This window comes from Epinephelus fuscoguttatus, linkage group LG18 (genome assembly GCF_011397635.1).
Source record: "Epinephelus fuscoguttatus linkage group LG18, E.fuscoguttatus.final_Chr_v1".
Lineage (NCBI taxonomy): Eukaryota > Metazoa > Chordata > Actinopteri > Perciformes > Serranidae > Epinephelus > Epinephelus fuscoguttatus.
Genome location: NC_064769.1, coordinates 19,644,893 through 19,666,961, shown reverse-complemented (window position 1 = coordinate 19,666,961; position 22,069 = coordinate 19,644,893). Strand labels below are relative to the sequence as shown.

Sequence of the window (22,069 nt, the reverse complement as noted above, 5' to 3'; positions counted from 1 at the left end):
GTAACGTGAGCCGCCGAGTGCAAAGCAGTCCGGTTAAAGAAGCTTGTGAGTGGATAGTCAGCCTGAGAGGACAGACCCGGGGGTGAAGCCAGTGAAGCCGTCCTCCTCGCTACATCAGACACTGTACCACCATGTCCAAACCGAAGTTTCAGACGGAGTGGGAGGAAATTGACGAGGAATATCAGCAGTTACAGGTAACGAGTACGAGTGCATCATGTACGGCAGATTGCTGGCTGTAGCGTGTCGTGGATGGCACTGACAGCCCATACTCTAGTGGCTACGTTACTTTGGAAGGCTCTCTCCTATTCGCCATTCATTCTCAGCTCACCCGTAAACGCAGCTTTGAGCCAATAACCGTGCTCTCGGTGGCAACATCTGAGGGATGGGAAATGTTTCACTGCATGTTCATCATCTCTGACTTTACTGTAACGTTAACATCCGTGTGGTAACGTTACAGCCGCTAACGTTAGCAGCAGGTTTCTTGTCTTGCTGCTAGTGTTTAGCCGGCTAATGAGCAGCTACAGCAACTTAGCTAACCCCAAAGCGTAGCATTGTGATATAATATTAAATGATAGCTACCAAAGTTGCACGGGGGTCGTAAAGGCAACTTCACGCTGTTGCTTTGCCTGAGTAAAGCACGTCGTGGTCATTGAATGCATCATCATTCATCAGTACGCTACCACGCTAGCTCACATTTGCTAGCTAGCTAACTTGAAACAACAAAGAAGTCGATAATGTGAGGTCACTTTGGGGTATGATTTGTCATCATGTGCTCTGTGGTGTTGTAACTCGACCACCCCTGTCCTCATGCTGGTGTCAGACAAGTGAGACTTAGACCTGTGTGATGCCATCAAAATGTAAAATCTGGAGCTGCTCCTTAGGGAGAGATGATGAAGGTGACTGTCAACTGTTGGAGGATTTTCCTAAATGAAGCTTTCATGTTCTGGTGAATAACTAATGTCAGATATTTCAACTACACAGACACAGACTGACATTCACAATCAGCTTCTTCCTTATATATTGTACAACTGTGCATCAGGTCCTAATGCAAGGATCATGTACACACAGTAGATTGACCTGTGGTGAACTATTACAGTAACACATCCCTTTAATTGGCCTCGTGCATGTTAACATTGTTGATATGAGAAAGGTCAGGATCATAGAAAGCATGATGCATTCACTGGAGGAAAATGAATGGTCAGTTTTTCTGATTTAACAAGATTATTATCTCACAATTCTTGGAAAAGTTGTCATGGAACAAAACTCTGCTCTTATGTTTCTAAATTAACAAGACAATAATGTTGTTAATTCAATACATGAGAATTTACGACATTATTCTCTTGTTAACTCAGTAGAGAGAGCAGGATTTTTTCCATGAAAATCTTTCTCAGGATTCTGAGATAATAAACTTCTAAAATAAGAAAAATGGGGCAAATATGCAGATATTTTTTCTCAAGTGAATGTAATTACTCTCCTGTAGGATCTCTTTCACATACACATTTCGCAGTGTGTAGGTATTTTGGGGCGTTTGCAACTAGAAAAAAATCAGTCTGTATTGTCCGAGATGGTGTACGATGTGCGTGTGTTTGAACATCGCTACCCAAAACACATTTTATAGCAGGCCTATAATGACAAAACACCTTTGGTCAGGCAGCTTCTCAGATTTCCATGATGAAATGAAACTTTAATTGTTGAAGTCTTTTTACAAAGACTGACTTTTTTTGGTTGTGGGATTATTGACAGTTTCACACTACATGATCCCACAGATTCTACATTGTCAAGGTCTGTCATAGATGTGCATATAATATTTGTGGGGGATGGGAGCAAGTCCCTAACCCCAGACCACAGGACTATCTCTGCTGACTGTGCATGCTCCTCACCTCCACACACTCAGTGCTGCTGCTGGGAAACGTGAGGACAGAGCTGCTGAAAGCTGTGGTCAGATCTACCAGCATAGATGCATGTGAACTGCAATGTGTGTTTCACCACATAATACAGTGTCACGGGCTGTTTGTGATGTGACACAAGGGTCAAAGAAGATTTCACAGGGTGAAGCATTTCCATCTCTGCTGAATAGAGACTCTGTTTGAGCTTTTGAGTGGTGTCAGTTGAGAATTACTTAAAGCTTGGCAAAGATTGGTGTGAGATTAAGACACATTTTAATTGTGACAAATAAAACTTTGTGTTCTTTTCCATATTGGCTGTAGTCACCCACGAGAAGTGCTTTGTAATTGTCTTTTGATACAGTTGCTGCAGAAATGCACATTTGTATCACTTATTGCGCATCACTGAGAGTCAGCAGACTATTCTGCCTTTACAAATGTTCCTACACTCATGTTCTGTGTTTATTTGATCACCAGGAAACTCACAAAATATACAGACAAAAACTTGAGGAGCTCACCAATCTTCAGGCGACGTGCAGCAGCGCCATCAGTAAGCAGAGAAAATGTTTAAAGGACCTGAGGCACAGCTTGACCAAGTAAGTATTCTGCAATCAGAGCCGAAATCTCAGTGTTTCTTTTACAAAACGTTTGCTTACACTACACTCAGTACACTTGGCTATCATTTGTTTGTGGTTGGCCAATTTGACTCACTGTTTAGAAAATACAAGCTGGCTACTTTGGTGGAAAAAGATTTCCTTGTTTTGTGGAAGTCTTTTAAAATAACTGGTCTATCAGTTTTGATTTTAGTGCTTTTTTATGTGGACATTACCTTAGTAAATGTACACGCAAGGTATCTTTAGGGCAGGGTATCAGTACTTGTACCTTTTTAGGTATTGACCGAAATAACCCAGTACCAAGCTACAACCCATGTAGTCTGTGGTGTGTTGTGCATGTTGGCAGTTCAGTGTGCCAAGATGCCACCAAGATGTTTGAAAGTATGGCACAAGATGCCTGTGGTATTTTAAGTACATGAATGCTTCTATTCACATCATGGGTATTGAATGAAATACTGTGTTGGTATTGATATCACTGATTGGCACTATCTGCAGCTACGAAATTATCTTTATCACTCTCAGAAATATCAGGAAATATATCGTGTCTTAATTCATTCAGAGCTAAGATGTTTCTCCTCTTTTTTACACCTCCACTCATGATCATTTTGTCTTGTCTCCACAGGTGTTCTAAAACATGTGACGAGAAAGAACTGAACCTGATAATGGACATCAAAACACAAATCAAAGATAAAGAAAATGTGTTCTTTGACATGGAAGCATATTTGCCAAAGAAAAACGGGTCAGTACTTACTCAAGTCATCAAATCACTCAGCACATTACAGTTTATTTTTCACATGTTCTTCTTTGTTTATGTGTGTTTTTATTTCTGTGTTTGTTTTCAGGCTGTACCTGAGTTTGGTTTTGGGAAATGTGAACGTAACGCTTCTCAGCAACCAGGCAAAGTATGTGGACTATTTAGCCTTGAGGACAGTGTGAAAAGACCGGTTTAGTCTGGATTTATGTGCATTTGTTTTTAACTCATCGTGCTCTTTTTGTGTTCTGTTTACTCCGATAGATTTGCCTACAAAGACGAGTATGAGAAGTTCAAGCTTTATATGACAATAATCCTGATGTTTGGAGCAATAACCTGCCTCTTCTTTCTCAACTGTCGGTGAGTTAACCTTTCCCCTCCCCAATCATTATTGTCGTTGGCTTTTTAAGATCTAAAGAGACACTCACAGTTTTATTGTTTCTGTTTTCTTGCAGAGTCACTGATGAAATTTTCAACTTTTTGCTGGTGTGGTACTACTGCACATTGACCATAAGGGAAAGCATCCTCATGAGCAACGGCTCCAGGTGTGTTGTGACATCATTCCAGAAGCACTGCAGTCTGTTGAAATTTTAAACCAGGCCTTTTCAATTAGCGGCCCGCAGGCCACATGCGGCACAGAAGCAACCTCTGAGTGGCCCAGGCAGGGATTGGTATGAGACCCGGTATTAAACTGCCCGAGGCAAGTTTAATCACAACTGTAATAACTGTAAGCTCCGACGTAATCAGTTCTTATCGTTACTTATTAAAGTTTTGGTTTCATGCATCATCGTGCTGCAGCCTCTCTTGTGCTGTCTGCATGTCAGGGCTGACCTCCTCCTCACAGCGCACGCGCACACACACACACACAACAGAGTGAAGTCAGACATCAGAAGAAAGGCCGTGGTGCAGATGAAGGGAGTATAACTTCAAGGTAACTCTAGTTGACGACAACTACGCTTGTTACTGTGAGTGAGTGCAATAAAACTTCTGCCAGTAAAAAGGAATAGCCCTGCTTTAAACCATCTTCCCACAGTCATGAAAAACCTGGAAAAGTTATGAAATTAGAAAAACAGTTTTCCAGGCCTGGAAATGGTTTGGAATTAAGAGAATGATTTGGAAAAGTTTTGAATATGCATTGTTTTGGCTATGTCTATAAAAACATATCTAATGTTCGGCAAAATATGTCCCTCGTTTTACTAGCTCAAAATCTATTGCTGCGCTGCGTGACCATCAAAACCTCACGAGTATCATGTGACAACAGACCAGACTGTCATCATGTCATCAGTAAGGCCGCACCCCCTTTTCGGGCAAAGACACGAGCTGTCACAGAAGAAGAGAAATAGGGAAATGCTGTAAAGTTGTTGTGTAGTGCATTAACAACTGGTGACAGTATCTACTGATGGATCGCTAGTGTTAATTTAAGTGAGGGCTGCTGCAGTACAGTCGTACATAATAGCAGCAACAGAGTGTCGCCTCCAACTAAATCCCAGCCAAGCTTAGATCAAACAGTTGCCTATGAACAGGTTGGTTATTTACAGACGACACTGAGCCAAACAATATCTGGGTATTCAATTAAATATATATATTTGATTGAAGCTCTTGGTATCATGATGCAGACATCTGTACATGTATAGATGATTGGATAAGAATTACCTGGTCGATATGTTGGGTCATTGATCCGCTTGAACAGGGGAAGACTGAAGGGACATGACAGCAGTCAACCTTAATTTATTAATGTTTTGCAAACGCTCACATTCACACAAGTAAGTTGTAAATCTCTCCCTTTTCTTCTCTTCTCTTTCTGCTTCTCAGGATCAAAGGTTGGTGGGTATCTCACCATTATGTGTCCACCTTTCTGTCAGGTGTGATGCTCACCTGGTGAGTTTTTCTTTTTGATTTCATAGTCACATTGTTTCAATAATCTTATTTGAGCATTTGTAGAAAAATGCACAGTTTGGAGACTTCAGAGACAATAAAGGCAGCTGTTGCTTTGTTTAATGTTTGTGTAACCTCGTGTCTTTTCACAGGCCAGAGGGGCCCATGTATCAGATGTTTAGAAGCCAGTTCCTCGCGTTCTCCATCTATCAGAGTAAGAATTGAATCTGTTTACTAGACCTGGAACAAAATTTGTGTCTTTGTTTCATTGTCACTGGGTCATAACCTGAAATATTTTGATGGTTTTGTTCAGATTAGGGTCAGCGTTTGGTGTTGAATCTGCTCATTGAATCTATGAAGGTAGTCCGTTTGATTGGACCATTTCTCAGTGAGAATGATGTATTTTTCACCACTGTGCACAGCATACCCAAACATGAGTCCAGCCACACTTTGGGACATTTAATGGGCTCTGCTATGTGCTGTCAGTCAGTATTACATCATCAGCTGCAGACACCAGCTGTGGCAGATAAAAGAGAATTGTCATTACTTATGTATCTTTGTACTCTGATGCATACTGTATTCGCTATATAGCCATTTAATATCTGGTTGTATGGTTGCAACAAAGCATTATTTTCTTAGTCCAATTTATCTGCAACTTATTTTTCGTAATAAATCAGTGAATACTTTGTCAATAAAAAGTCAGAAAATAGTAAAAACATGCTCATTATAATTTCCCAGAGTCCAAGATGGAGTCTTCAAATGTCTCGTTTTATCTAAACAACAGTCCAAAAAACAAAAATAATCAGTTTAATAATAATAATCGCGTATAAAAATCTAAGAAAAGCAGAAAATTCTTATATTGGCGAAGCTGCAACCTCGGTAATATTGACACGTTTGCCTGAAAAATTGTTAAAGCATTGGGTAGATTATTAAAATAGTTGCTGATAAATTTCGTCTCTATCAGCTAATAAGTGATTAAACGACTTATCGTCTCAGTTCTACTTGGATGTTGTTTATGCTGCTCTTTGATAGTATATAAAAAATGAGTAATTAACTCTTTGGTTAAATGTCCAGTGTAAATGGACTGCTCTTGTATAGGGCTCTTCTAGTCTTCTGACCACTCAAAGCGCTCCTATGCTACATGTCGCATTCACCTATTCACACACATTCACACACTGCTGGCCGAGGCTACTGTACATGGTGCCACCTGCTACTCAGTAACCATTCACATGCACTCACACACCGACAGAACATCCATCAGGAGCAATTTGCTTGCCCAAAGAAACTTCAACATGTGGACTGGAGGAGCCTGGGATCAAACCACCAATGGACGACCCGCTCTTCCTCTGAGCCACAGTTGCTTCCAGTGTGAAGGATTTAGTGGCGTCTAGCAAAGAGGTTGCAGAACTGAAACGTCTCCTGTGTGCCAAGCGCATAGGAGAACGCTACAGTAGCCGACAGGAGAACGCGTATGGCCCTTTCTAGAGCCAGTGTCTGGTTTGTCTGTACTGTAGAAACAACATGGCAAACTCCATGGAGGAGGACCCGCTCCATATGTAGATGTAAACGGCTCATTCTGAGGTAACAAAACACAACAGTTCTTATTGTAGGGTCATTACAAACGAAAGAAAACACTGTTAGGAATATTATATACCTTTTCTGCCAATAGATGCCTCTAAATCCTACACACTGGACCTTTAAGGGTTTTAATCTGGATTTTTCATTCTAATCCTTAAAAAAAAAAAACACTGTTTATGTTAGAGTCCAAAACTCTACAGACTCTGCTCTCTCGTCAGATGTCCTTTAGTCACACCATGGTGTGATAGTAGACCAAGGCCAGAGCAGGTCAAAGATCACCTGCAACACCATGTTTGTTACACAACAGTGAAAACTTCCTGTGTATTACCTTATGTCAAGGAGACCATGTACATTCTGAACATCTCAGTGTGGCCAAACAGTGTTTAGAGTGTTTTGCTAGTTTGCAAATAATAGTTGCGTTTATGATACAGCAGTTCTTCTGTGAACATTTGTTCTCACCAGAATACAGAAGTGAAGTAATTTCCCACACACACTGGTGGTTACTGTCAGTACCTTTCGCATCACATGTGGACTCAGAGTGTGATGGTGCTCTCTGGTTGGGGTTTTTTTGTGACAAGTCAGATGTTTAAACACACAGATGTTCTTTTTTTTTTTTTTTTTTTTATGAAGCTTCACCTCACAAATGCAGCTTAAACTGAGATAACGGGTCTTTTTTGTTTTGTTTTTTTTGTTTTTTTCAGGACATAATGACCCCATTTCAGTGCAAAGCTTCACATTACATGCAGCTTTTTTACTTTTTAAATTCCAATTTATGGGTTGATTGAGTGATGCTCATCCTTATCCTTGGAACATAATCAATCTGTTCATCACCGCACTGTGTTGGCTATTCTGTAATGTGTCTTTTGTCTTTCTGCGACCGTGCAGGCTTTGTCCAGTTCCTCCAGTATTACTACCAGAGCGGCTGCTTATACAGGCTGCGAGCTCTGGGAGAGAGGAATCAGCTGGACCTCACAGTGGGTAAGTTGTAAGCTATTTTTGGTGCAAGTCATTTCAATCGTTTGAACTCTTGAGCCGTGTGCATCCCCATGTCTGGAGAAATGTAGGGTAAAGGTGAGAGATGGAGACAGCTGTTAACATCAATGTGCTGCCAAGCAGACGCCTGAGTGATTCTTGAGTCATCACTAATGTACAACTGGTTACGAGCACAGGGATCAGGACAGTGTGGTGTGTGCTGCTCTGTGTCATGGTGTCCCAAGGTCACTGTCACAGTTTTGTGTGTCCACAGAGGGATTTCAGTCCTGGATGTGGAGAGGCCTCACTTTTCTTTTGCCATTCCTCTTTTTTGGCCACGTAAGTCAAAACATAACTTTTCATTCTTCAGTTTTCCTACTGTTCTTGAATATTAAACTAAAGCTTTAGCACCTTCATCCAAATATTTGAAGGGGAGACACTACAGGTGACAAATAAATAATTACAGTATCTCACATAAGTGAGTACACCCCTCCCATTTTTGCAAATATTTTATTATATCTTGTCATGGGACAACACTACAGAAATGACACTTTGATATAACTTAAAGTAGTCAGTGTACAGCTTGTATAGTAGTATAGATTTACCTTCCTCTGAAAATTACTCAAAACACAACCGTCAACATCTAAACAGCTGGCAACATAAGTGAGTACACCCCACAGTGAACATGTCCAAATTGTGCCTAAAGTGTCAATATTTTCTGTGCCAACCATTATTATCTAGCACTGAACTGAACTGAACTCATGCAGCCCCAAACCATGATGCTGCCTTGGTGAAGAGCACCAAGACAACTGTCCCTTGCCTACAGTCAAGTATAGTGGTGGCAGCATCATGGTTTGGGGCTGCATGAGTGCTGCCGGCTCTGGGGAGCTCGGTTCATTTAGTGAAACATGAATTCCAAGCAGAGCATGATCACTCCTCTTCAGAAACTGAGCTGCAATGCAGTTTTCCAACATGATAATGACCCAAAACACACCTGGTAGATGACAACTGCCTTGCTGAGGAAGCTGAAGGTGAAGGTGATGGACTGGCCAAGTATGTATCCAGCCCTAAACTCACCTGTGCACCTGTGGGGCATCCTCAAGCTGAAGGTGGAGGAGCGCAAGGTGTCTTCACATCCATCTGCTCCATGATGTCATCATGGAGGAGTGGGAGAGGATTCCTGAAGCAACCTGTGAGCTCTGGTGAATTCCATGCCCAAAAGGGTTCAGGCAGTGCTAGATAATAATGGTTGGCACACAAAATATTGACACTTTAGGCACAATTTGGACATGTTCACTGTGGGGTGTACTCACTTATGTTGCCAGCTGTTTAGATGTTGATGGCTGTGTTTTGAGTAATTTTCAGAGGGAGGTAAATCTATACTACTATACAAGCTGTACACTGACTACTTTAAGTTATATCAAAGTGTCATTTCTATAGTGTTGTCCCATGACAGGATATAATGAAATATTTGCAAAAATGGGAGGGGTGTACTCACTTATGTGAGATACTGTATATGCACTGGTCATTTGTCTAGATTTTGGGCTATTTTGTTTCTATAACATAGCTTCTTTTAGGCTAGTGGAAAGAAAATGTCCAAAATACACATCTAGGTATTAATGTCAGTTCAGATTTCTCTGCATATTTAATTAGATGACATGCAATTTGCATATTAAAACACATAATTTCAGAAAACCTGTTATACAAAAAATAATTATCTTAATATAAGTAATCAACTGGGGAAAATGACTAAAAGATGTTTCCTTTATCACCTGTAATGTCATATGTTTTGTCTTTAAATGTATTGAATTTTAAAAACATTTCTTTAAAGGACATTTTCTCAAAATGAGTTTTTTCCCATACTCTGCCACAAATCTCCACTTCAGTATCACTTACATACACCAAACTTTCAGTGTTTATTCCTGTCTATATTCTACAGGTTTTTACACAGGGGCTTGTTCATACATCATTTATAGCCTGATTTATATAACATTTTATCCATAAAAACATAGCAAAAATGTTTTTATATAGCTGTTGACAGTATTTTTATATTTATGGAATATTGAAAACAGATATCCAGAATTCCCTCTGTAAAAACCTTTGACAAAGTAATCATTTGTAGATCAATTATCCTTCACGTTTTACCTTGAATTCACAAAAAAAACCTTTGACTCTAATATGTTAACAAAATTAAATAAGATTTTTTAACCAGGCTTGATCCAGTTTTCAGATTTCTTTTTGGAAATGTATGTCAATTGATGCATATTTGATTAGATACTCATTTGCATATGTAAACATAAAATTTAAGAAAAATTGTAATAGAAAAACACATCTAAGTAATCATCCGTGGAGGTTACAGGGTGACATCCTTTCTTGGTTCATAGAGGTCTAAGATGTTCCTTTTGATTATAATACCGGATTCATCTGTAGCGTCTCCTCTTAAAATCAGGACATTGATCTTTGCAATTCAGTTTACACCAGTATTCATTGTTTGATCTGCATTAAGTGCATGAATGGAGTTGTAAAATTTTAAAAGCACAGAGCTGCACAAATGTAGCATTTTTGAAAGACTGCATTGGCTGAGGAGAAAGATGTGGATCAAAGTGAAACGAGCTTGTGCAACCGGAGCGAACAGCAACATTATGAAAGATAATGTCTCTTCTTTCACAGTTTTGGCAGCTCTACAACTCAGTGACCCTGTTTCGCCTGGGAAGGCTTGAGGACTGTAAGGAGTGGCAGGTAAGGACTGCATCAGTAGAGCTATTGCTTAAATGTCAAGAGGCACATCAGGGCAGAAGAACGAAAGTTTGACAGGCTGCTGTTCATTTTGCTGTATCTAAGCAGTGTCCACGAGACTTCATTTGAGGCCATGTTAGCATAAGTTGGTGATATATTAAGTTGGCCACTGAAATTGAGTCAAAAGATGTGCAGGGAAAGTTTGTCTCATCAGACACATGCAGCACACATGCTTTACTTAATTTCTTTATTGAAATGACCTGTGATAGAGTCTGATGTAGTTGATGAAGACTGTTATCCCCTATTAGTTAAAGTAATACTTCACCTGCAAAGTGATCATTTGCATATCAGTTGCCCTCCACGTATTATCTTGAATTTATATAGAAAATGTCATTTTTCTTGCATGCCTCTGAGGTGAATGTAGAATCCAAAAAATGCTGACATTCTTTATCTTCAACAACATCAAGACATCCATTTACAAACTCTCACACAACTCATGCAGTATAATCCAAGTCTAATTTATCCAGTTGTATGCTCAGTACTTCCCAAACACGTGCATTTTCACTAAAACCTTGCAGTTTAAGACACGTCGGCAGAAACAGTCTCATGCATGGCCGAAAAGCACGCCTGGGCATGAGCATGCGTTTGAACACTTCTCTCAAACGAGGCTCATACGCACTTGTGCGCTTAGGGCAGGCTACTTGTAGGCAGAAGTGTTTGAATCGTCATGTTTTAGCAGAAATGCATGTTTGGAAAGTACTGAACAAACTACTGGAAATTAGACTTGAAATGAGAGTTTTTAAAAGGATGTTGTGATACAGTTTTTGATTCTCTGTTCACCATGGAGGCACACAAGAAAAACAAAGTACTCTCACTGAATTCAATATAACGTGGTGAGTAATTGATATACAAATGGTCATTTTGCGAGTGAAGTATACCTTTAACGTCTCCAAGCCCTTGAACAATTCAAAATCCAGGTTTAGCCACAGTTTTGTTAAATGCATGTCGTGACTTGTCTCTAAATAAAACCTTAAAAAACCTGTTTCCTTTTTCTCTCAGGTATTCATGCTGGCGCTGACATTTCTCGTCCTATTCCTGGGAAATTTTCTCACCACCTTGAAAGTCGTCCACCAAAAAGTTCAGAAAAACCAGGAGAAGGTGCAGAAAAATGACTGAAACAAAAAACCCACCTCAGATTCCTACAAATGGCCAGTAATTCTGAAGCAACACGCACAATCGCTTGATAGACTGACCACAGTGCAAACAGGCCGTGAGGAGACAGAGCTGAAACCACTGTTTCTCTCAGGCTTTGATGGCAGCAGCAGCAGCATCCAGCCAAAGTACCTGGCCAACAGGCTTCTGCTTTCCAGTGACTCGTCGTCATCGATGTTGCCGCACAGTCGGTCACAACACAAAGTGGTGTTCACCTGACAGACGAACAGTTTGTCGCTTTATCCTGTACATAAAAAAAGTGAGTGGGGAGAATGTGTGTGTTTACTTGGGTGTTTGTGTCAGCGCATGAATCCGTCAAAGAGACTTTTGTTCAAATCATATGCAACTAAAAGAGGGCAGGTAGCATCAGTCGACAGAACAGAATACAGTTTGCCTTTGAAGACCTAACGTCTGTCACGTACTTCATACTTCTGTGAAGTAGCACCGGTCAAATTCTCTGGCTTGAACAAAATCGGAAAACTTGGCACTGCGCTTCGAATTATCTAACTTTTTATGTGTAGTTCTGAACTCCCTGTTGTGCTATCTCACTGCTAACCAGTACTTTTTACTAATCATGACAAATGTAGGTCAAAAACACACACACACACACACACACACACACACACACACACACACCTGATACTTGACTGCCCTTCAATTTCAGAAACTAATCTCCCTCTGGTGTCTTTTCTTTGAGTCTGCTTTTTGTTGTAAGGACTACAAGGGAATGTGACACTGTTTCTCCCTTCAGGCAGCGATTACAAAAGCCATAACTGATTTTTTTTTTTTTTTTTTTTAACGATCTAACGCCTAAAGTTGGTGATCCGGCTAAGTCACATGAACACAAACATTAAACTTGTACTGTCTCTACAAGAAAGGTTGTTCCCTGTGAATGTTAGAGTGGGTTTTCACGAGAACTCCCTATCAGTCACACTTTTATGTTCTCATAAACATCATGCTAACACACTGTCGTAGGTTTATCATATATCACTAACACTCAAACTCTTGCTTCACGCTTATTTACGAGTAGAGTTTTAAATTCAGTTTAACACTTGAAGTCAGAGCGCAGAGATTTATCATCACTGTGCTGAAACAGACGACACGCTGCTCGTCCCCATCTCGTAATGTGACATTTCAGAAATGTATTATGATCAAATGCTGCTATTAGCACTGGTACTGTAAGACTGAGATGCATAAGGGTGATTAAAAATGTGCTGCGTCATTGTTTTTCTAATTCAAATTAACATGCTAAATGAAATATTTGTATGAATTCATGGCCAAATCAGGAGCTTTTGGTGTAGTTCACTGCAGTTGGGGATGGAAATTGACAAAATTTTATGGATACCAGTGCCATTATTGACTCTGCCTATCTGTCGGATTCTTAATTGATTCCCTTATTGATGCTTGATCAGTTTTCTGTGTGGAAAAAAAAACAGGCCTTCACACATTTTCAGCGTCAACGCAACTGCTAAAGTATCTCTAAGTCTGAACACAGTGTGGAAACAGTAGAAAAAAGGCATGTGTGTGAAATGAAGCCACACTTTGGGCCTTCATGTTGCAAATTTCCAGCAACATAGACGCATTAATTTGACTTTGTTTGCAATTTGCAACTGTTAACAGAGCTGGTTCTCAATTCCCATCCCTAACTGTAGTGTCGTCTGGTTCCTGTGTGATGCTTTCAAAGTAGGGTCCATTTGTGTTTTCAGGAAGAGTTCACATGGGTTCCAACAGTTGTAGTACTAGTAGTGGTGGTGTCTGGTCTCTTATGCCTTATTCTCCCTCCAGCCTGTCACAGCAAAAAAAAAAGAAGGTCATTTTATTTTGAAATATCCAAAGATGGTAGCGTTTTCTACATCACGTCCCAGAAAGCAATCACGCTTGAGAGAATCACTATTTCTGTGTCACTTTTATTAAGGGAAAAACTGAAGCATGTCGGGTTACAGACCAAAACGTTACAGTTGACGCGAGAGCTGCCAGAATGCACAAAACAACTTGATTTCCTCATTTTTGACGATGTAGCCAATGTTAAACAATGTTTTCATCGTTTCATGTGGAGACTGTGACCTGTGCCTGAGTGTGATCAGCGACAAGAGACAGATGACAGTTTCTCAATCTGTGTACATTGTTGTAAAAAATATATATATTAATAATTAAAGACCTCATTAAAAATGGTTGTGCTTTCTGTGTTTCTTGTGCAATTGGACAGAAAATATTCGCATTTATTCCAGTTTTTCTTCAATATACAGTGTGACAAGTGTGGAAATACCTGAATTGTGCAGTCACACTGCACACATGCAGTTTTTCCAACACTAGTGGGCGCTGTTGGTAAAGATAAGAGCCCACCTTGCTTTAAGTTGACACAGCTCCAAAACAAATTCTAGTTCAGTGTTTTGTTTTACTGGAAATGAACTAACCCTGTTACTCAATACTGTTAAAGCTACAGTACCATGATAAATTTCAACAACTATCCTGTCAGGGGAATATGTTACCTACCAGCAGCTTTGAAGCCAGATTCATACATTTGAATCGGCATTATGAAAACAATTGGAAAAATCTGAGTTGACAACACAAGAACTATCTGTTAAAGTTCCTCCAACACATATACACATATACATCTCAATAAAACTAGTTTAGAAATGACACAAAGCTTTCTATCAGTAAAAAAAAATAATGTATGTCACATACAAATGTAAAATACAATGAAAGAAGGCATTTCAAGTTGCACCCCACCCTGCCCCTTCTTGCAAAATCGTCCTTCCTGTTACGTCATAAGTCATTTCCTTGTGACAGTAAAGGCCTGCAAATTCACTGACAGGGTCTGATAAGTGCTTTCTGATCCAGTGGTCATACAGCTGTCCCCACATCTGCCTAGGGACACAGAGCATCTTTGGTTTCTTGATGTCCAATCACTCTCAGTGCACATACGTCCTCAAGAATCTGTTATGTTGACCTCACAAGAGGACACATTTCTTCTTTCTCCTGTGGTTCTTTTGTTTCCGATTGAAGGCCAAAGTTCTTTTGGTGGCCTCCCTGAAAATCTCGTCCACGTTCTCTTGATACTTTGCTGAACACTCGAGGTAAAGCTCTGCGTTCATGTGCTGCCGGGTTTCCTCGCCCTGCAAGCAAAACCAGCCCAACATGAACACCAAGAATTAGACTGTATGACAGATACAAAGAAGATACATGTACACTCAAGAGAGATTTGTTACTGCACTGAAACTGTGGTTAAAGGGATAGTTTGGATTTTTTTAAAGGTGGATTGTATTACATGCAGTAGATGGCGGTCAGTATGGCCATAGTTTGGAGAAGCAGGCCGGAGTGCTGACGAGGAAGCCAGGCAATGTACTGCTGTGAATGGGGGGCTGCGGAAAAATGTATTTCAGCTCCCTAAAAAAGTCCCATCTAAAAATAATCTATAGCAGCTAAAGTGTACACTATATTTAGAATATTTTCACTGCTTTACCTCACCATTAAACTGTGATTTCCAATGGGAAACTGAAGCTGTTACAGCACTCTTTTGGAAGCCAGACTCCATTGAGAAAAACATTCATTTAACATTGCTTAACACAGGAGCTGCTGGTGTACCACTGCCTCGATCAGTTAGGTTTTTTGTGTTACTGAGTGACTCTGGCGTTTGAAAGGGTTCATTCGGATTCACCAAAATTACACAATAGCACTAACAAACTAACTAATCAAAGCAGAGGTAGACCAGCAGCTCTCATGTTCAGCAAGCTAAAATTATGGGTTTTGTCTATGGAGTCTGGTGGCTTTGTAAAGAGCATAACCATTAACATTGTCTAGCTTCCATAGTGGTACTCCTACCTGCTTCTCCAAACTGCAGACATGCTCAACACCATCTACTGCATGTAATACACCAACTATGGTTAAGTACATCATACAACCTCTCTTCAAAAGATCCGAACTATCCCTTTAAGTGTGGTTGTAGGTTCTGCTTCCTCTTGCATGTCGTAGTGAACATCCTGTAACCTGAAGCAAAGGGCCTCTTCCTATAGCTCACTAAATGTCTGCACTCAGCCTCACCTGTGTGTAAGTGATGGGAGCCTGATTATTGGCCTTGAGCTTCCTTGAACACTCTTTATCCTTCCTGAGGTCAGTCTTGCAGCCAATCAGGATGACCGGAGTGTCCCGACAGAAGTGCTTCACCTCTGGGTGCCACTGGGTAAACAAACAAAATAAGAGTGAAAGTATCTGGGGTGTTGTGTGTCCTTTTTAACACCCCACTTTGTGCTTAAAGATTACAGGAAAGAGAAAGTCCCTGCATGCACTGCTGCTGAGGGGGTTAATGTCCACATGCAGGCTCAGTTGCGTGAGTTAATCATAGCTAAGAGAATGCAGCCAACACCAACATACCTGACTCTAACAATCATTTACAAACTGAATTTGAACAGCAAACCCGAAACTGTTAACTTGGCACGCTGTTAATGCACCGTAGTAATGATTACCTTTATCAAGACATTCTCATAGCTGGTAGGGTTGGTCACATCAAAGCAGACTAAAATCAGATCAGCCTCTTGGTATGAAAGCGGCCGCAGTCTGTCATAGTCATCCTGCCCTAAAAAAAAACACACACACACACACACAATACATGTTAGCTGATGAATGTAAAACTGTGCACACACAATTCCTGAGAAGTGAACAAAAAGCTGTCTGCTCTCGATGCAACAGCCTGAGTGCAAAGATATGATGAATGCTACCAAGTTAGGATAGACATATAAAACCACATCCTGGCTTCGGCTTCCTTTTTACACTGATGTAAGGCACCCTGCTGCAATTATACAAAAGATAAGCTGCAGGCACAGTCTGTGTCGTGGGTTTTTCTGATAAATGAAATGGCTTTTAAAAGTGTTCCGCTCTCATGGGTACTTCATGTTTTATACACTACAGAAATACAACTGTGTGGAGTCAAGCTGGGTGTTGTCTGAATAGACACTGGTGCAAAATTGATACCTAGCTTTTGGTACCACCTACAGAAAATGGGGCAGTTTTCAATAGTTTTATGTGCCGAATATAAATGCAATTTAATTAAAAAACATGTTGAGTATTTGTTTTATAAAAAGCTGTGGAAAAACTGTGGAAGGACACTAGTTAAATAAGATAAAAAGTATTAATATTAATATACTATTAACTATAAATATTAATACTCTGAATTAAGGCCCATTCACTGAGAATCTGATCAGTGTTAAAATAAACTATCAGCAAATGATAGCAGCCTTTGTTTTAAGGTGATTTTGGTTTATTGTGAACTAATAATAAGAATATATAGGATGATAAATATTAGTCTGACTCTATTATTGGTCGCTGGCTATAAAAATACAGTAACTCAGGTATAATTCACAACATGTTAAAGTACAAATTCAGCACAACTTTAATTCAAGAGGGGAAAGGGGATTTAACATGATTTTGGTTTTGTTTTTCACTACAATATTTGCCTCTACAGGTGATCCCACACCTTTTAGTAGTTATTAATATCCAGCTTCAGCTGGTCAGTTCCTGAAAGTTGATGTCGACGATTCCCTGACGTAAACAACGACCTTTACCACTTCCTCTGTGCCTGTCAGTGTCAGGACATCAAGATAAAACCCGAACAACCAGCGGGAGGATTTCCAAACTTTCATGTCTCACAATACGGTAAATATATAAAATTATTGGCAATCTGAGTCGATGACACTTTGCTCAGTATGTTCCAAACCCTGGTGCCTCTCCACATTGTGTGAAATGTACTGACAGTAGAAATAAATATGTTTAAAAGTGAGGTGAGTTTTGATGAAGAGTCTTACCGGCTGTATCGTACAGGTTGAGCTTTATCTCTTTCCCTCCCAGAGAGATGGTGGTGGCATATTTTTCAAACACTGACGGAGCATATTTCTGTTTTTGACACACAGGAGAAAGAAGTCCATTTTATGACACAGCTGTACTTTTATTTTGTAGTGAATTCTATGATATTAGGAAATGTATTTTGATCATTTTGGACTGATAAAGAGTTGACATACGTTTAAATTTCAACATTATTAGAGTCTTGATTATAGTAAGAGGAACTTTACTAATAAAAGAACACACAGTGTCAACAGATGAGGCACCTAACATGACACTGAAGCTTTCTTACCTCTGGAAAGTCACCTTTAGCATAAACCATCAGCAGTGATGTTTTCCCACAGCCTCCATCTCCCACTATCACAATTTTAAGTTCATCTCCCTTCTTGGCAGTGGTACCATTGGCAGTCCCAGCACTTTTTTGTGTCATCTCTCCTCCAAACAGTCAAACAGGTGTCAGGCGAGACGGGGCTGAAGATCCTCCCTCCACATTTAAGTCAAAAACATCTCAAAGCCTGATGAATGTACATTCGAGAGGCTGAGGTGATGCACAGGCAGCGTCAAGAGAGAGGAACAGACAAGCCTCATGTTTTACCGGGTAGCTGGTTTTGCTCACCACTTCCTGTTCCTGTCACATTGAGGCTGTTTCCAGTTGACCCCCTACACTCCTCTCCTGTCCTATTATCAGTCTGCACACTGAAAGCACCTCTGTGTGAGAACAGTGAGTTGCACATGTGTAGCAGTTTGAGTGTAGTTGCTCCCACTTCCTCTTTTGCATGCCTATGTTTTCAGTTTCTGGGTGGGCGCTCCATCTGAAGCACTGCCTCCATCCACAGAGTGCATGTGAGATAAGACCGAAAATATTCACCTCTAATGCTGAAGTCAAGTCAGCGTTGTTGGTTTTTTTTTTTTTTTGAACACTGTCAGATCTCTGGATTGTTATCTGCAAAGTCATGAATATGCAGCTTGGATATGCTCTGATGACAATGAAAAGGCTGGGTGTGTGCACTTGAATTTACATTAGAGCTTTTTACTTGTGTGAACCTGCTTTCTCAGGAACATAGACCAGTAAAAGTCCAGCTACTCTTCTTCTTAGATAAAACACACATTATAACATGACAGGTAGAAAAGTAGCTGCTTAATTCTCTCAGATTCTTCAAATATAGTGTGTGTGTGTATTTTATTTTGGGTTGCCCACTCATTTTATTGTCAGGGGTGGCTTTTTGAATCAATATGGAACATTCCTTTAATGGTAATTCATTAAATGTCAATCTAATGTGTATGGTCACTGACCAAAAGCACTCTCTTGTATGAGGTACAATGATTTTTATTGATTCTGATCAATGATTACATATAGTTCAAAGTCTTAGCTTTTATCAGTGACACTCAACTTGCGGCCTGTGGGCCAAATCTGGCCTGTGATCTGGTGCCGGGTGTCTCGCTCACCATTTTCTGATTCACAGTTAAAATAAACTGATTCACACTGGGAATGTTTTGGTGCTTTGAGTGTAAATAAGTGGATAAAAAGCACAAAAACAGGGCTTGTTTATCAAAAAAATGTGCCAGGAAAGGATCCCCTACACCCACAAAGAAAGGTCTGAGCTTATTATTTATGTATTAATTATAAATGTTGATCATTAAGTTGCTACTGGCTTCCTGTCATTTCGCAAAACTGGCCCTCGTTCAAAGCAAGTTGAACATCCCTGCTTTGAATAAATCCTCAGCAAACAGTCAATATGCTGAATTTACTCAGGCAGTTGGTAAAAAAATATATATTTTTCTTATAATGTCATCCCATTATGAGTCCCCAGGGGTATTTCCAAGCCATATGTCAGTCATACTTCTCTGTTCATCCTGTATGGCTGAACACAGCGGTGACATCATCACAGATTGGGCGTCAGGACAAACTATTCTCTCATGTCCCAGGGTGCAATGTACGGACATCTTTAACCAGGATCAAACTAATTAAATGAGCAAAATAAAAAGTGGTTGGTTTGGAGATAACATTCAGAGGTACAGTATGTGCTGTTTTGTTTTTTGTTTTTTTGTTTTTTAATGGGAGGCTGTGTGTGTGTGTGTGTGTGTGTGTGTGTGTGTGTGTGTGTGTGTGTGTGTGAGGCAGACGGGCTGCTTTAGGGCATGAGGAATGTCCTGTCAGTGTTAGAACGATGGTTGAGCCAGATGTGGTGCATCTTGGAGTGATCAAAATCAAATGGATGTGCAGTGTAGGCTTACAAATTCAGTCCAGTTGCCTTTGAGTCACTACTTGGTATCACATAAAATGGATGATTGAGAATGCTCATGGTGATTACAGCATATGTCGACAGTGGATGATTGCTCATAACAGAAATAAGCTTCAGTGGGTGTCAGGAGGGAGCAGATCACACAGAATGAGCTTACATAACACACACAAATGTTGCATTTGAGATTTGTCTTGATTCACTCTCAGTCTGGAACATTTCTTCTTTCATAAAGGCAGCCAAACTCACACTGACGGAGGCTACAAAGCCTAACTTAAAGGTTAAATTTCAGTGGTCACGGGTGGGAAAATGTGCAGTTAGTGGGGTAGGAGTGGTGAAAATTTGCGCAAGCTGTCCCTTTAAGAGGATGAGCTGACACTGCCCTTTACTTTGCCTATTTTAAGAAAACATGTAACCACTAAAGTATTTTGCCACAAAACACACATTCACTGCAATAATTTAAAAAAAATGGAATTACACCTATTTCAAAAATGCAAATTGCTCCTACAGTTATGTCACCCTGCAGCATGAATTATGTTCATTGTGTATTTTAGTGTAGTATGTATCTTGTATGTCATGACAGGGTAGAATACTGTTTTAAACATGGGCCTAAACTCGTTTGAAAGTAGAACTGCAATGCAACTTCATTAGAATAACAACTTCCAAAACAATAAAACATAAAAATGAGTGTATAGTCTATTTATTTAAAGATCTCAGACACAGACATGTTATAATATAGCCAAGTAAGAGACTAAATCACAAACCATACTGTGGAATATTACACTAATAATACATGCAGTTACCAAAGAGCCAAGGTTTTAAATAAAAGAAATACAGTACCACCAATCTGCATGGGAAAAATCCTTCAGTAAGCAAGAGTACAACACAAAGCACAAGGAATACCTGATTTCAGTGAACAATCCGTCAGAGTAAAAAGCTGAGCCTACAAGGAAAGACAGAAAGAAAGGGCAGCCTGTACAGCAGGTTTCCTCACAGCCTGGTTATTCTTACTCCACGGAAACAGCCACAAACACTTCTCATGTGCCCCATATGCTTTTACAATACAATATGGTGTAACACAAGCTATGAAACATACCTATAATAATAAAAAACAGAGTGCTTGTTTGACTTACAAGGTGAAACTGGCAGCCTAACATATGAATGGCGGTGCCTATAAAGGATATTAAATTGTCCTGAAGGTGTACAAAATATCCACACGTGTACAGCCCCTGTTTTCATCAATTAACAAAGAACAGTTGTCAAAAATAGTTTTTTTGTCGCCGTGCAGAGAGACAGCTGTCCTGCAGAAGAGAGGCCAATCCTCTGTGTGGAATATTCCAGTCTGTCAGCGGCGCGCAAAGCTGAATGGCGCAACCCACCGGGGAGGTTTTTTTTTTTTTTTTTTTTTTAAAACAAAGGCCTATAAATAACCTCATTGGCGGATTTAAACGAAAAATGTTCCCCTGTTTTACACACATAAAACCTACTTCACAATCTAGTCTCCATTGCAGTGGGGGTGGGGGTCTGGAAAGCAGGGTTTGGACAGAGGACAGAGAGGAATGCTTTCTGCAGCCTCGTGACCTGCAAATGGAGGAACGCGCGCACTTGGCAGCCCGAGCTAGGAGTGGATAACAAGAAAAACAGGCCTCTGACATACCGACTGCAGCTTTGTGTGTTCTCATAGTATTAGCACTACACTTTACCCACGCTCACACATTAAAAATAGTGTGCGTAAAATGGCACCGAAGTGGCTAAACAAAAAAATAGACCCCCACCACCACTACGGCCACTTCTATTTTAAATTCTGTACCGACCAAAAGATATAATCGTATCTTATTACTTTTATCTGATGTGCAGCACTTGAAATGCCAGTGATCCGCCGGTCTTTGTCTCGAGCCAGAGTGCACGCGTAAAAGCCCGAAGCACCCCGTGTTATTTTCACCCATATACAAAACAACAGGGCTGCTGCAGAGGATTCCTGATGACCTTATATGGCAGTGTGGGGGTTGCAACAACACACTCGAGCTCTCATGGCAACCGTCCAGAGCTCTCGGATTACTGCCGTTGCCAGGGCGAGTCAGCCCAGCAACCGACAGCCTGAACGCGCCACTGTATTATAACGTTTCCTTCCTTTTCACGCACCGTCGACTTCTTGTATTTTACTACTTCTTGATAAACATACACCCATTCGAGTACAAAAAAAATCACCCCAGTGTCGGTCGGTGTGGAGATTTCCTTGTTGTATCACGGAGAAAAATGTCCCCGAGAGCGAGGCTGTCTCACCGAGCGCACGAGCCTCTCCCAGTTATGGCGCAGCAACATTTCACAGCACAGTGCTCTCCTTTGTCTGTAAAGAAGCCATTTTGAGACAAGAGA

At 40.4% G+C, this 22,069-nt stretch overlaps 2 protein-coding genes across 2 annotated transcripts; one reads left to right on the top strand and one right to left on the bottom strand.

The window, feature by feature from the left end:
* The first annotated feature begins 23 nt into the window (after nt 1-23).
* Nucleotides 24-13,429, top strand: tmem120b (transmembrane protein 120B). Its single transcript, XM_049603916.1, has 12 exons — nt 24-194; nt 2,361-2,479; nt 3,120-3,236; nt 3,340-3,399; nt 3,513-3,608; nt 3,704-3,793; nt 5,061-5,126; nt 5,276-5,337; nt 7,587-7,679; nt 7,948-8,012; nt 10,344-10,412; nt 11,469-13,429. Exons 1-12 carry the CDS (start codon nt 132-134, stop codon nt 11,583-11,585), a joined length of 1,017 nt encoding a protein of 338 aa, XP_049459873.1. The 5' UTR covers nt 24-131; the 3' UTR covers nt 11,586-13,429.
* An 83-nt stretch (nt 13,430-13,512) lies between these two features.
* Nucleotides 13,513-21,841, bottom strand: rhof (ras homolog family member F). The gene is made up of 5 exons (XM_049603925.1): nt 17,746-21,841; nt 17,420-17,507; nt 16,085-16,194; nt 15,663-15,797; nt 13,513-14,737 (listed from the first exon to the last, which is right to left on the bottom strand). The coding sequence occupies exons 1-5, from the start codon at nt 17,881-17,883 to the stop codon at nt 14,573-14,575; spliced, it is 636 nt and encodes a 211-aa protein (XP_049459882.1). The 5' UTR covers nt 17,884-21,841; the 3' UTR covers nt 13,513-14,572.
* Nucleotides 21,842-22,069: the final 228 nt, after the last annotated feature.